We start from the raw sequence: 15421 nt of genomic DNA, 5'->3' as shown, positions 1-15421 counted from the left end.
AAATCCTGCTCAGGAAGTAGAAGATGTTGTGAAAACCCAGCAGAGCCACACAGAGAGTTTCTGCTGAGGCTGTTTTCCAAGGAAAGCTTGAACTCTCCCCTTTCACAGCTGGGTGCTGGGGGTACTGCACAACCAGGGGATGTGACCAAGGTGGCACAAGAAATGGGTGGCAAATCAGCAGTGGCTGCAGGCAGGGCCACCCCCGAGAGCTGCCCACCCCCTACATACTCAGAGCCCTGCACTGCTGGGGAGAGATAGGCTGAGATTTATCCAGCGTTAAAAAGCTTCCAAAACTGGGCATATAGACACCCTTTATCTACAAAGCACAGCCATCAGTGGCTGATATTAAGCCATCGGTGCTGGAAAAGACAAGGGGAAATTATTTAGGTGGTGTATCTTCAGCAAGCTGGAATGAAATTTCCCCCAGCTCTCGCCAGCTTGGCTGTGCTCTGCTTTCCCTCAGCGGCTGCGTTTGGAGCCTTGCGAGTCTCACCGCATTCGTGGGTGTTGCTTAATTTTAAAAATACTCATTTCAATCAAGCTGAACAGAAGAAAAAGAATAGCACACAGAGAGCATGAACCCTGCAGCCTGCTGGATCTGGCTGAACCATGTGTCCCAGCCAGGACACTTGACTAATGAGGCTTTTGAAGCAGCAGCAAGTTCAGCTGAAGAACTGAAAGAAACGAAAGAATTGCCTTTTTAAAAGTCCTAAAACTTAAAAAAACTTCCAGGCTTTTCACAGGTGGATTTGAGTCAGCTCAGCTGCAAGGGAGACTGCTGAGGGCTTTCTTTTACCCAGCAGGTTTCTGTGAGTCAGGGATGCAGCTTGTTCAGGATGCTTTGCTCCAAAGGTTGTGGGAAGGCAGCACGGAGCATCCACAGCCAATGGACTTCATCTGTGCTCAGGTCTTGGCTACCCTTTATCCACCCAAAAGTAACTTAAAACATTAAATTGCACAGCTCAGCCCCAGACATCAAAGTCCTGGAGGTTCATGATGATGACTACTGGCTTGATGTGCTGGCACTTCTGCTCAGAGCACAAAGCACCTAATTTGGGATTAATCAGGACACAGTAAGGCCACGGAGGAGGCTCCCAGTTTCCAGGACACTCATATACATCCTGGAAAGCCTAGGAGAGGGCCAGGCTCCTGGGAGAAGGCTTGGTGCAGCGTTCCCTGTGGCCCAGAGGGGCTGTGACAGTGGCTGCACATTGGGTAATTGTGTGTGCAAATCAGCCTCTTGCATGGGCAATTACCCCCCAGTGCTTGCCCGGGGTGCCCAGGCAGCACACAGGGCACTGCTGCCACGTCCTCGTGTGCTGCTCCTCAGGTCAGACTGCTCAACAGAGGCAGAGGGAATGAAAAAGCAACATTCATCCTGCTTCCCTGTTAGCTTTGTTTTTAAGGGATGAAGAGATTAATACATGGGGAAAATCAGCCTTTGCAGTGGGAGGTTGCAGCAGGGGCTCCTGTAGGCAGTCCCACACCAGCTCTTTCTTCCCTGTGTCTGACCCAGGGAGCTGACACAGCCCCTTGATCAGCCTTGTACAACTAAAACGGCCTTCAGAGGAGCTCTGCCTGCCTGTGGAGCGATCTGGGGCTGTGGGATGAAGGCAACATGCTGGAAGCTTCACCAAGAGCACCCAGCAGGAATCTTGCTCTGGCTGCTGCAGCCATGGGATCACAGCTCCCTGCAGGGACCCAACCAGCACCATAGCCCTCCTTCCAATTTCTGAGCTAAAGAGCTTTTCAGACCCCATCTTTTAGATTTAGATGGAGCAGGGATGGAGTGGGGGCTATGTCATCCCTTTCTCTCCTGTCACCCATGAACACAAGAAGGCTTCCTGCAGCCTATTTCATCCCTGAAATTCAGTGCTCAAAACCAGGAGGGAGAAAGACATCCTTAAGGTTGTTTATGAAGGCTTCAGTGGAGCTGACTGTTTAATACAGCCTTCCACAGAGAGAGAAAAAATATCATAACAAACATTAGAAATGTTCAGGAAGCAAAGAGAGAAAGAAGTGGTGTCTGTTCCTGAATTAAGCAGCCTGCCAACCACCTCCAGCCCCAACTCCTCTTCAATCGTAAGCAAAATATTCCAGAAGTGTTTAACTTTCCTACAAAGTCTTTGAAGAGGCTTGTTACCATTACAATGAGCAAAGCACAAACAGGGCTCCTCAGTCTTGGCCAAACAACTGACTGAGCCTGGAGTAACCACAGACCCACACAGCTCAAAGAGGGGATGATGCACAGCCCTGCTCGGTGGGGAGCAGAATGTGGGCACAGGAAGGCAGAGAGGAATCCCATGAGCTCTGACAGCTCCAAATTATCCCCTGGTGTAAAGCTCTCTCACAGGAAAACAGTAAGCCATTAGGGATTTTTGTTGTTTTGGGGTTAGAATCATAGAACAGAATCATAAAATCTCCTGAGCTGGAAGGGAACCACAAAGATCAAAGTCTAGCTCCTGGCCCTGCACAGGATAACTCCAAAATCTCACCATGGGGCTTTTTGATGAGGATGGCTTAAAGCCCATTTTGATCTACATGGATGCAGAGGTCATGGAAGTCCTTATCTGAAAGAAGCCAGAACAAGCTGTGCTCCTGCAAGCTGCTGGGACTGCAGCAAGTGTGGGGCTAGGGCTCCAGCTGAGCAGAAGGGAGACCTCAGTCTGTGGCTACCCTCTTCCCACAGACTGAGCAGAGAAGGTGCTCCTGTGCCCTGCCAGGAAGACAGATGCTGGGTTCTACAGCGACCAGGGAGACACCAAGTCAGGGCACATCTCCATCCCACAGCTCTGGCCTGCCAGCCCCAGTCAGCATTAAACCGAAACCACTTCTGCATATTTTGGGATGCAAACAAGCATCCATCTTCAGTACATCTGTGTCTTATGCTGGGAGAGATCAGAATGACACCGAATCATCTTTAGAGGGCAAGAGCTACTTGCAGTGCCTGTTAACTTTCAAAGAGTTCTCTCGCAAGCAAACTCCCCAAATGCCCTCCTCTAAAAATAATGCAATATAATTATGCCATTCATCACTTTTTTCCCCTCCCCTTTCCCCCCACACAGCTCTGTAACCTCCAGCCAAAGCCGTGTTTCCCTAAGCAGAGTTTTGATAATACAGCACTATTCTCATCTCCGGCAAGTTTCACTGTAATTACAGAGATGTGTTGCAGACATTACACACTCTATAATTAGCACTAATTGCATTACATTGTCACAAAGAAGTCATTTACACTCCATGAGTTCATGAGATTGGTCTGGACAGTTTAACAGAGATGAGAAGCACTTAATGGCATCCCACAGAAGTGGCCAGCAGGGGCAAGGACAGCATCCAAGAGGCTCTCCCAGAACTCCAAAAGGGAGGGAGATTTGGAGCACAAATGCACAAAAAGGCTTCTCTACAATGATAACCTCTGTCAGATCTAGGAAGTTCTCAGAGAATGGGGAAGATGACATGCTATAAATTGGGACTTTTTTTTTTTTGGGGGGGGGGGGAGGGCAGTGTGGGGTGAAGCCTGTTCTAAACTGGTGGTGGTTGGGAAGGATTTCTATGGATGCTGTGCCCGTGGGAGTGTACAGCCCCAGTATTACATGCTTTCCCCACCTGATGCCCCACAGATACAGTTTGCTGCTTCTCTTCTCCCCTGACATCACTTTCTGCAGCCCATGAGAAAGGAAGTGGCGAGGCAAGCAGGAGAGCTGGAGCTCAGGGTCCTGCTGGGTGCTGGGGAGCTCACACGGTGCTGCTGCTTCCGTCCTCCCTTGTCTTGCACATAAAGGACAGAGAAAAAATGTGAAGATAGAAAGAGAATTGCTTCACTGTGGTCACCAGGACCACAGGAAAACCTCAGTCTCCTCCCCTGGCATTTCACTGGGGAACCTGGTTGAGGCCCTTGTGTGAGACCTCCATCAAAACATGACTCGCTTTATCTGGTGTCTAAGCAAACCCAGATGGGTTTTGAAGATTGCCCTGGCACACACTCTCCAGGGCCCCAGTTTGGCTCTGGCCTCTTTCCTGACACCTGCTCAGATGCAGGATTGCTCCAAGCAGAGCTCGGCTCATCCTTGCTCCTGTGCTCTGCTGTGAGCACCACGGGCTGGGTGCTCACTGGGGTAGTTTGCCCCATCTGGGAACCAAAGAGCTGCACTAAGGATACCTGAGGAATTTCCCTCTGTCTGGCTGGGATTTGACCCAGCAGCATTTACTTGTTTTTTTTACCTATATCTTAGGTCTCCTAAGGGCTTGAGTCCTTTTTTTTTTCTCTGCTTCAGCAGTGTACCATTCCTGCAGCCCCTTTGGCTTCCCCGGCCCTCAGCAGGCTCTCCAGGATTGCAGCAATGCTCTGAGTAGGATGCAGCACTCCAGGATAGATGGGCTGGGATTGGAGGAGAGCAAAAGGGCACAAAAGAGAGCAGAGAAAGCCAGTGCTGGAGGAGGAGAAGCTCTGCTTTGTATTTAAATCCAGTTAGATCCTTTGCCAGCTGAATTGGTTTTGACGGGGCCCAGATGGGAACAGTTCATGCACATGGAGGAAAGAGCCATCACTTAGTGAGAGGCAAAGCCAACCTGGCAGAAGGCACGAGAGGGTCAGGCTACCACGCTGCAAAAAATCTCTGCAGCAGAAAAATGTCTCTGCATGATGGGGATGGGGGAGCAGCTGCTGCAGGGGGCGGGATCTGTGCCATGATGCAGCTCTGCCCAGGAAGGAGATAACTCTCACATACCCAAACACCTGGCCAGATGCAGCAGCTAGGCAGAGATTTCTTTGCTTAAGCAAAGAGAAGTGTGATTATTTTGGCATAGGAATAAGGATGGTCTCAGCTGGTGTCCCTCTGGAGTGAGGTCCCATCATGGTGGGTCCCCACAGAACGATATCAGGGATAAGTCTGGCTCCAAAGGCTTTGCAAGATCAACAGGCAAAGGCTGGGAGGGCAAGGTGGCAGTGCCCTGGCAGAGTGGAGTTGGGAACAGCCCAGCATCTGTGACCATGATTCCCCAGAGGGGATGTCAGGCCTTGCTTGGGTTGGGCTCTTCATCATAATTAATTCCACTATAAGACATAATAAACGAGAAGAAATAAAGGTGGCTTAGCAAGCTCCAGCCCTTGGATGTGCTGCTGGTATCTGCAACCCTACCAGACCTGACTGGACCTGTGGTTCCCTCTTGTCCAGCATCCCATCACTGCTGTCCCTAACATTGCTCAGACATTTCAGGAGGAAACCCTGAGCCTTCTCCTAAATGGAGGAGCCAGAGGCTGGTAGGGCTGGAAAGTAGGAGGTTGTGGCTTTCTGCAGAAGACAGGTTTATGGGGACAAATACAGCTCTTGGGTCTGAAGCTCACTGAACCTTTTCACCTCTGCAACAATGAATTTTTCAAGCCAAGGATGCACTGAGAGACCTGGCACCTCCATTTTACTTCTCCCAGCTGACTAGCAGAGGCATGGGCCATGTCCCTGTGATGCCAGCAATGGACCATAAGCAAAACTCATTAAGATGTTGTCCCTTCTTGGACCAAACAAGAAGGGGCTGTTTCCCCTTCTTAGGACACCAAACCCATGCCAGGCAAACAAGCTGGGAGGGGCCTCTGCTTCTTTCCAAGAAAATCTAGTAAATTTGATCCCTAGCTCCATCAAGAGGCAAAACCCAACTGTTTTCACAAAAGTCTTGGGGTCTTGGGGCAGGGAGGGGAGGCAAGGGCCAGCAAGAAATTTATGTATCAAAGAAATTCAGCTCAGTGGCCAGTGGCCAAGGGCTTTTCATGTGTATTTCCAGCCTCTGCCAGGAGACTCTCAGATGCTGGAGGAGCCTTTAATTCAAACCAGGTGCCTCTGAAAGGAAAACACTCAGAAAGGCGAACTTGATCACTTTCCCTCAAGAAAATAAAAAAAGGTAAAATAATGAGGGCAATCGTGCACGTTTCAGTAAACAATCCTTCCTGGCACAGTCCTCCATGCTCCCAACTGCCTACTCCAGCCACAGAAACTGAAACCTTTGGTGGGCTGGTGGGAGGAGAGCCAAGCACAGTACCCAGCAAAGGAGCCCCAGGCTGGTCAAAATCCACCACAAAGAATTTTTGTCACCCTGCCCTGCTTGTCCTGTGAGCTGAGCATCAGCTCTCCCTCAAGCCACTGAGAGCACCAGAGGGGCAGCTGCAGCTCAGGAGTGATCCCTGCTGGGAACCTGGGATGGACAACACCAACAACCAAGACCAGCCAGCCCCCAGCCTTCACTGCTGCAAACCAGCTGCTCCCCCAAATCCAGTGCTTGCCAAGCCATGAGTAACAGCAGAGAGACTCAGGAAGAAGGGGACCTGCCTCCCCAGACCTACCCTGCAATGACGATGAAGAAGTCCAGGCGGTTCCATGTGTCTCCCAGGTAGCACTTCTTCCCAAAAATCCCCAGCGCGATCATTTTGACGATCATTTCCACAGCAAAGAAGGCAAAGATGAAGTCATCAAAGCTCTGCAAAAGAAAGGAAGGGAGGAGGGATGCTCCTGCACACTTGCACCAAGGGAGGGAATTAGAAACCTGCGTCCTGCAAGGTCTCCTCTTGCATCTCTAAAAGCTAAATCCTGGGAAGAAGCTGTGCTGCGAGCAGCCCTGTGGTCCAGGGCCCAGCCCAGATGGTTCAACAGCACCTATAGTGCCAGGAAAATGGGACAAGTATATTTTGGGCTCTGCTTTCACTGACCACTAGATGGTTGGCCTTTCCCAAGCACTACTAGAAAGGTTTAGCTAGGCTGGGACTGGCACAGCCTGGCAGGGGCTGGCAGGACTGCGTGTTCTCATCCGAGCACCAAAACCAGCATTTTCCAAGTGCTTACAGGTCAGACAGTGCAGGCAGGACCTGACATCCTGGGACATCACTCCACTGTGGCTAGAGCCAGCTCAGTCCTTCCCTCTGCACATCAACCTGAGGCTGCTGTTGAGCTTGCAGCAGCGCTGGGGCTGTACCTGGAGGATCCTGCAGCGCGGCGAGTCGCAGGCGATATCCTCGCAGGGGTGGAACATGCCCAGGGTCACGCAGTTGAGCAGAATCACCAGCATGCTGACCCTCTCAAACCATCTGCACACACCCATCAAGGAGGCAACAGACCCAGAGGTGCATCCATGAGAAGCAACAACTGAATTGGAAAGCTTTTCCTGGTCTTTAAGACCAGCTTCCCTGCGTTAGGGAGTCTCTGGGTTTACATGTTGAGATAACTGCATGTGTTCTCCCCATGCTGCCATCAGTGGCTACAGCTGATGTGAAAACCACTCTAAAATGGAAGTTGCATGGCAAGAGTGCTGAGTGCTGATGTGATGGATTAAAACATTTAATTAAATGAGTGATATCAACTTTTAGAAAAAAACTAAAAACCTCACCATTAATTTCCTCTCCTAGCGTTTTACAGAAAAGCACTTTAACATTACAATTTCTATTAACCATGTCTCAGCTTATCCCAGGGGTGTTTCCCTGAAGCCACTGCTTAAACTTTCATTCCCAATCCAAATCAAGACTGCCAAAATCATTAATGAACCGCCTGAAAGTCTTTAAGTGAGGGCCAGCAGAGCCCCTTCCCTACCCTGCCTCCTGCTTCTCAGAGCAATTTTTAAAGAGCTGAGCTGCTGGGACAGATGTTGGATGCACTTTTGGGGCAGAATAGACAGTGTGCTGCAAGCACATCCCCATAGGGATGGTTCAAACCTGGTACCCAATTCCTGCATCCTTCTGGGGGCATTTCCAGGAGCACAGACATGGGAAATCCAGGCACTGGTTCAGTGTGGTGCTGTGGTTATCTTCCAGCCTAGCATGAAAAACACCTTCTCGACTGCCAGAACCCACAGACAGCAGGGCCATGCTCCTGCCTGAGTGCCAGCAGCAGCTTCTATGCTCCAGGAAAATAAGCATGGCCCTTGTCAGACAAGAGCTTTCACTGCAACACAGCAGCGGGTGGTGTTGAGGAGCCCGTGCTGTAGCGTTATCTCCTGGGGAAGCAGAAGGTGAGGATGAATCAGCAGGTGCCTCTCCACGGGGCACACAGGCCTGGGGCTGGCAGCTCCTGCCATCCATCCTGGGCCAGTTCCTGGGAAAGCACACGGGGCTGAGTCACAGTTTGATTGTCGACAACCTGCGTCTTTTAATCGGGAGGAATGTTTACAGGATATTGGGATAGACATTCCAGCTGTCGGGGTGGGGCTATGGGCGGGGATGTTTAGCCTAAATATAGTCCTGTGGGGGCATGGAGGGCAGCCAGAAGAAGGGGCAGCTACTGAAAGGAATCCCCAGCTTGGGGGGCTGGGAAGACCACCCAGCAGAACCAGCCGAGTCCAAGGAGCTGCAAAGCCCTTGGGAACATCAAGAATTAAAAAACACCCTGTACAATCCCAGAGGGGTGACAGAAGGAATGTCACCTGCATAGGCTGTGCAAGATATGCAGCAGGGAAGTGAGGATGTCCCAGGACAGCTGGGTTGGTTGGGTCAGAACCTGCAGAGACAGACGGACAAGCCCCCAGAGAGTCAAAAATCCATTCAAATTCTTCCGTGACAGTGGACAAGAGCCTTCAATGGATGTGGATCTCCTCCACACACTCCATCCCAGCTGGGGGTGCTTTTGCCCCAGTAGGCAGCTGCTGATGCTGGCTGGGGACTGCAGACTCCTGGGCATGCAGAGACGGGCACACAACCATGGTGGGTACCAGCTTGGAGCCACTCTGATCTCACCTCTTCCCTGTCCAAGACCCAGCACAGCCCTAATGCTCCCCCAGGGAAGCTGAGCAGAGCCAAGCCCACCACAGCCCCATGTCTGGCACAGAGGGATAAGCAAAGGCTGAAATGGAAGAGCACAGGATAGCACCAAAGACCCCCTCCCTGTCCTTCCCTGGCATGCCACAGTCTGCATCACGCCTCAGATGCCCCTCAATACTCATTAGAGTGCTGGCACTGGTACCAGCGACTGATTGCAAGTGGAGGGCAGCCAAGTGAGTGCAGCCCCCAAACTGCCACAACCTGCCCCACACAGGGCACCAGCTGTGGCCAGCAGGGAGATTTGGGGACCAGCACCACATCTGTACCCCCAAGAGGGTCCCCATAGCAGAGCCAGCAGCTCCTACCTTCCCAAAGAAATGCTGCCCCGGGCCAGAACCTCCCATCTTGGCACAGCCATGGCCTCCCCCCTGCTGCCCACCATGGCTACAGTGAAGGTCCCCCCATCCTACCCTGTCCTCCCCTCTCAGGGTTACCCTCCCCACATCCCAACTTGTCTTGCAGGAACAAACATCTGCAGGCAGAAAAACAGCCTGGAGAGGGAGGGGGACCCAGGGAGTGGGAGGGGTGTTTATTTGCTGAAGGCAGAGATTTGTTACCCCAAATTTAACTGCAGACCACTTATCAGCACTTTTCTCCCTGGAGCACACATATTTCAGTCCAATACAGCACTTCACCCTGATTAAATATTCCTGGGACAGGCACCTCAGCAGTGCCGAGGGCAGTATGTTAATGTGCAGCTGATAGATCAGAAGGCTGGGGGGTGTGTGTTATTTTTCCCCCCCTCTTTTTTTTCCAGCTGAATGAAAATTCAAGCTCTTTCTTCTGCTAATGGGATTTTCAGAGGCACACAAAGTGCTGCTGGCTATGGCTTTGTACCGACCCTCCTTTGAGCAGAGAGGCTGACAAAGGGAAATGCTTCAATTAGCAAAAGCAGAAGGTGCTTTTTTGAATGCCTCTCACTGCTGCAGGGCAGGCAGGGAAGGGGCAAAGCAGCTTTGGGGAAGCATCAGAGACATCTTGGTCCCTGGCCAGCAGTTCAGGTGAGGAGGAGAATACTTGAAAGCAGGGGCAGAGGTGGCATTGCCACCACCCAGCGTCGTGCTGAGCCCACAGCCCTCGCTGCATGAGGTAAATATTTACTGGGAACAGAGCTGGCCTTCAGGGTCCTGCCCCCTCCTCACACCAAGCAAGGCTGATATTTAAAAGAAAAAGGACTAATAATGGGGTTCATGACCACACAGCAGGCGATTGCCCCATCCACCCACCCAATGGGTGTCAGAAAGTCACCAATTTTAAGGGTCACTTGCTCATCCCAGCGTATTCTTAAAAATCCACATCTTTACCATCAGCGTGCTCAAGGCAGGCAGCCAAAATCCTCACAGATTCTTTTCAACTAAAAAAAAAATCTGTTTCTGCCACACAGAAATTTGCAGTAACACTTCTGTTGTAACCTGACTCTTAGAATTCATAAGATAGAGAGAACAAAAGAAAAAAAAGGAAGGAAAATGTCCAGAAGTCACCCACTTGTTACCAAAGGAGCTCTTTCACAGAGCAAGAGCCCTCAGCCCCTTCTCACCCTCACCATCAGTGCTCCCAGAGCCACCTGCCCACGATTCCCAGCACCTGACCTTTCGTAATTAAGAGGCAAGAGTCCCAGATTCAATTAGCCAACACTACCCAGCCTAATATAATTAAAAGAGAAAGATATTGCATTATGCTTGCTATGATTTGGTTGCAGAAGTTTGGATCAAATTCACCAGTGAGCGAATTAAATCGGCATCTGTTGCCCAAGGGCAGCAGTAAGCAGGTGAGGTGCTCTGTCCAGCTGCATTCTGGAATCTCTGCAAGGAGCTGGAGCACTTGCACTGGTCCTGGTGGGCTCTTTGGCTTGGGGGTGAGAAGAGCAGGCACCTCTGTGCCCCAGAGATGGGGGTCCCTTTCCCTGGGGAAGTGCCACTGACAGAGGGGAGTGTTTGGTGATGCTCTGCAGGGACACACACTCTTCTGTGGGATTCATGTTTATTTCTTCCCTTGGTGCTTTGCTGTTCCCAGGTAGCTCCCACCATTCCCCCTCTCTCTCCCTTCCTGACCCCTCCTCCCACTCTCCAGAGAAGCAGCAGCTCCAAGGACATTGGAGAGGATGCTGTTGCTGGGAAGTGGGGTGGGACATCCCTCTGCCCCCAGCCCAAGCACAAGCAGTGTGAGGGGAGCAGGGGAGGCAGCTCTGCAGCACCAGGGCTGCAGGTTTGTACCACGCCATGAAATTCAAGCACAGCAGTGCATAAAACCCCCTGGATCCAGACAGGTGACACTGGGCTCTCTTTGCTGCCTGTTTTTTAGGGCAAGGAGTTGTCATTTCTACACAGAGATCACATCCAGGACCAAATCCTCCATCAGCACCCACAGCCATCGCTTCTGTGCCAGGAGAAGCCCTCACTCACTGGGACAGCCTCTGGGATTTGACAAATGTGTGGAAAGCGCTGGCAAGGCCTGGAAATTTTTGTGCAAATGTGATATGAAAATTGGGTTGAAATGACAGCCTTCCCCTGCAGTGTCACCAAGTCCCACCAGCTTAGGAGTGACACCAGGATAAGCTGCAGACGTTAATGAGAGTGGAGTTTTAGGCTTCATTCATATCATCAATTCCAGAAATAGCCCCTTTGACAGAAGCATAATGGGACTTCCAGGGCCTGGCCTTTGGGGGGGTGGAGAAGGCAGGGACTAAAATCCTAAAACATTAATTTAGGCCGTTTGCAAGGGAAGTTAAAAGTTCTCAAAATTAATCTGCCTCACAGATGGAAATAATAACCCCTTCCTAGCCTTGCCTCTCACTGCACCAAGCCAACAGGAAAAGGCTCTTCATGTCATGCCCAGTTGAAGGTTATAGGATTCCCATCACAGTCCTGGACATTTAATTAGATTTTTTTTTTTCCTACTGCATTCCCTCCAAAGCAAGACTGGCCTCTGTATTTTGCTTTTAGCGTTTGCAGGAAGCATTTCCACCTCTGTGAATGCAGCAGTGCTAGAGGTGGTCTCAAAGCATCTCTGCCCAGTAAATCCACTTCCCTGACCTGCAGCCAAGCACCGGCAGGGATCTGCCCCCAGTGTCATTTCAGCGTGGTCTCTACCCTACAACTTTGCCCTCCCAGGTGCTTTTCCAGGCCTGCTCCCCCCTGTCCCTCTGAGGGACACGAGCTTAGGCTGAAACAGGGAAGATGCTGCAGGGTTTACAGCCCTTCCTGCAGCATCACTAGGCCTGCTTTTCCCTGGCAGGATGGAAAAGCTCCTGCAGGCACGGCAGCCCTGGCATGCTCGTGGCACACGTGTCATGGAGCACTTGCCTCCTGCCCTGAGGTCTGCAGAGATTTGTGCCAGGCAAGCCCCATCGCCAGGGCATTCCTGGAAAGCAAAGCTAGGAGGCTCCTCCAGTGGGGCTGCACAAAGGGGTTTAAAAATTCAAGCACTGCTCAGAGTGTTTCCATTTCCACCGTGTGGCATCTGCCCCATGCCAGGTCACTGCAGCTGGCAGGCTGAGGACACGCTGCCAGGAGTTGGCATGACCCCCCTGAGCCTGGCATATCCCCATCCACAGGCTCTGAGCTGGGAAAAAGCCAGGCAGCAGCATCCCTGCCTCATCACTGCTCTGCAGCTCTTCGAAACCTCTTTCCTCCCAGTGCAGACAGACACAGGAGGTTCTTTTAATTCATGCAGCTTCACAATTAAACCTGAGAAACCAAAACAGGGCAATCATTCGTGGCAGTGTTTTTGGGAATGTCATCTCTAATTCATTTTGGCTTGCAGATGTTCAAAGGGATGCTCTGCTTCCCTCTGCCATGAAAGGCAGCACTGTGCTCCCATCCTGGTGAGACTACGGAGTCCCCAGTGACCCCGTAACACATAAAAGGGTCTGTAAAGCCCAGAAGTGGAGGAAAAGGGGGATTTCAGGGAGCAATCATCTTATCATTCTTCTCCCAAGGACTTAGAATCACCACTGTTAGCTGCAGGCAGAGATGCTCTCCTCTGCCTGTGAGTTGCAGCCACCTCTGATCTGAAGGAAGAGGTAGGATTTGCTCAGCAGTGTGGAGGAGCCCTGTTCCAGCCACCCAAGTGATGAGGCAAAGAATGATGCCATATTTAGAGGGGATGGGGAGTGACAAAAAAGGTCGTTTGCTACAAAAAAAAAAAAAAAAAAAGAGACCCTGATGAGGTTCTTTTTTGTCTTACAGTTTTGGTATTGTTTCCTGGTAACCTTTTAGATTTCTACTCTAAGGGTTTGTTTCCAACAACAAAAAGGGCTTAAAATCTTATTGCTTAAAGAGAAAAAAAAAAAAAAAAAAGAAGAAGATAAAAAAATCCTGCAAGCTGAGTGACTTGCATAATCTCCAAACTTCAGGAGCTGGAGCTTTTAAGAAAAGCCCTACATACCACTTGCAATTAACTCCTGAGCTGGGAGGGCTCAGCTGCTGGCAGCCTGGCTCTGGGACCAGCATCTGCAAAGATGGGTGCCATAATAGAATAAATATCATATCATACCATAGCATATCAGATCATATAATGTAATGTAATAAAATGTCAAGCAGGGGCACTTTAGGCTAAATTTATTTTGGCTTCTCATCCCAGTCCTTCCCTCCTCTTCATGCCTATCTCAGCACCAAAACCAGTGGCCAAAGCAGCCCAAAATTAACTGGTGCAATAGGTCAGTGCATGGCCCCAGCCCTGGTCCAGCAGGATGGGTCAGGTTAGAGCCCCATGGACTTCACCAGCCAAAGCCATGTGCTGATAGCCCAACTCCCACTGCCCTGCATCTCCTGGAGAGAAGGGCAGAAGAGAAGAGGGTGAAGCCTTGCTTGCCCAACCAAGCTCCACAGAAGCTTCAACTTCCCCCCAAACTCCCTCTCCCAACAGTCTGGCACCTTGAGCTAGCATTTGGGTCACTCAGGGACAGGCACTCCTCCCATTCATCCCACCAGAACGGGGCTGCAGAGGTGGGAGCACGTCCCCATCCTCTGGCCAAACCTGTCCCTCCCAGCTCCCAGCTCAGCCTCTGCACCAGCTATCACCTCCTGTGACAGAGCCAGGGGATGGGCTCCCTCCCAGCTGCTCACACGTGGCATTAACAAAGATGTTGTCATGAGCAGTAAAATCCTTTCTAATGGCCAGGTCTTCCACAGGGAGTCTGGGGCTACCAGTTAAATACTCTCTATGTGCCAAAGCCATTGCTGAAGCTCAATTTCTTATTTAAGACCCTTTCCACCACCATGGAAAGGATAAAGTGCAGAGTGGATGGATCCCAGATATATATACTTAAATGTAAATGTCCCTTGATAACACCTGCCCCTGAAGCTCAGCGGTGCCTGTTGCTCTCCAGGACACATCCCCAGCAGCCAGCAGTGCCACCTCCTCACAATGCACAGCCCCAGCCCCACTCCAGGACAGGGAAAACCCATGGAAGGCCAGGGAAATGCTGCAGTACATGCAGGTGCATCTTCCCCTGCTGCTCACACAGAGCAGCACCTCACGCAGAGCTGTCAGAGGCATCTCTTCCTCACTAAGGGACCCCGGATATTTGGGATACTATTAAGTTTCTCTCATCCGTGATTCTGCTTGCTGCTACACTCAAGACAAAAACTGTTATGCAAGGCTGCCTAAACAAGTTGCAGCGAAATCTTTGTAACGTCCTACACCGACACATAGTTGGGATATGTCACATATTTGTCTTATTTTGTTCCTTCTTTGTCCTTTTTTAGTCTCCTTCTACTTTTTCCCCCTTGGAAGTACGCTGGTTCCCATGGAAACAGTGATGTTATGGGTATGGACAGAGCTCCAGTGACGTCCACAAGTTCAGTATAAAAGCAGATTTATGTAACAGTTGGTGAAATGAAGGAATTGAAGGGATGGCTCTGCATGGTCACACATGTGGCATCAGGGCTGCTGAGCCAAGGAGGTGGTGGTGGTCAGGCAAGTTCACACTGGAGGGGGAAAGAATGACAGGACAGGGAAGAGAAGCTCCCAGACTCATGGAAAGATGAATGAGGATAAAACTAGTCCTAAGCATATATATATATATATGAAATTGTTATCTGTATTTATTATTTATATTTAATATTGATATATTTCCTTCCAGAGCATCTCTCACTCTGCTGCTGGCACAGAGGGTAGATGAGATCCAGGATACCGACCCTGGGAACAGAAACTCTCCTGCCTGCACTCAGTGGGAGCTGCAGGAGCACAGAGAGCTGCAGGAGCACAGCCTAACCCTAACCCTAACCCTAACTCTAACCCTAACCCTAACCCCATTCCCTGCTGCTGCCCCAGCCCCAGGATGGAAGCCCTAGCTGACAGTGCCTGGCTCCATGGCCAGGGAAGGAAATCCCTCTGAGCCAGACCTGCCTGAAGCCAGAAGGGGATCATTGTCAGGAGGCTCCTGCAGGCTTCAAAGCCTGAGCAAATCAGCCACATTTCCTCTTTTTTGTAAACCTGTGATTTAAATCTCTTCCTAGGGCAGTGCACAGATGGAGGGAATGTCTCTCCTCCTCCTTCTCCTCCTCCTCCTCCTCCTCTGCCATCAGTCCCCAAGGAAGAAGCCTGAACAGCTTCCAAAATGAGGCGTTGCCATGCCCAGAGACATGCCACCTTGAACCCCCACTTCCCGCAGAGGCTTCGCTGGCAGGC

General features: G+C 50.8%; 1 protein-coding gene across 1 annotated transcript in view; it reads right to left on the bottom strand.

The window, feature by feature from the left end:
• Positions 1-15421, bottom strand: part of CACNA1G (calcium voltage-gated channel subunit alpha1 G) — a 142628-nt gene that overhangs the window by 90208 nt on the left and 36999 nt on the right. Inside the window, exons 2-3 of the mRNA XM_041409224.1 lie at positions 6955-7066; positions 6329-6462 (exon numbers count right to left, since the gene is read on the bottom strand). Of these exons, the coding sequence (XP_041265158.1) occupies positions 6329-6462; positions 6955-7066 (246 nt within the window). The remainder of the gene's footprint in view (positions 1-6328; positions 6463-6954; positions 7067-15421) is intronic.

The sequence above is a fragment of the Onychostruthus taczanowskii genome, unplaced genomic scaffold (assembly GCF_017590055.1).
Source record: "Onychostruthus taczanowskii isolate IOZ18803 unplaced genomic scaffold, ASM1759005v1 scaffold30, whole genome shotgun sequence".
Classification (NCBI taxonomy): domain Eukaryota; kingdom Metazoa; phylum Chordata; class Aves; order Passeriformes; family Passeridae; genus Onychostruthus; species Onychostruthus taczanowskii.
The sequence above is the reverse complement of the archived record's forward strand: the minus strand, read 5'-3'. Positions and strand labels throughout refer to the sequence as shown.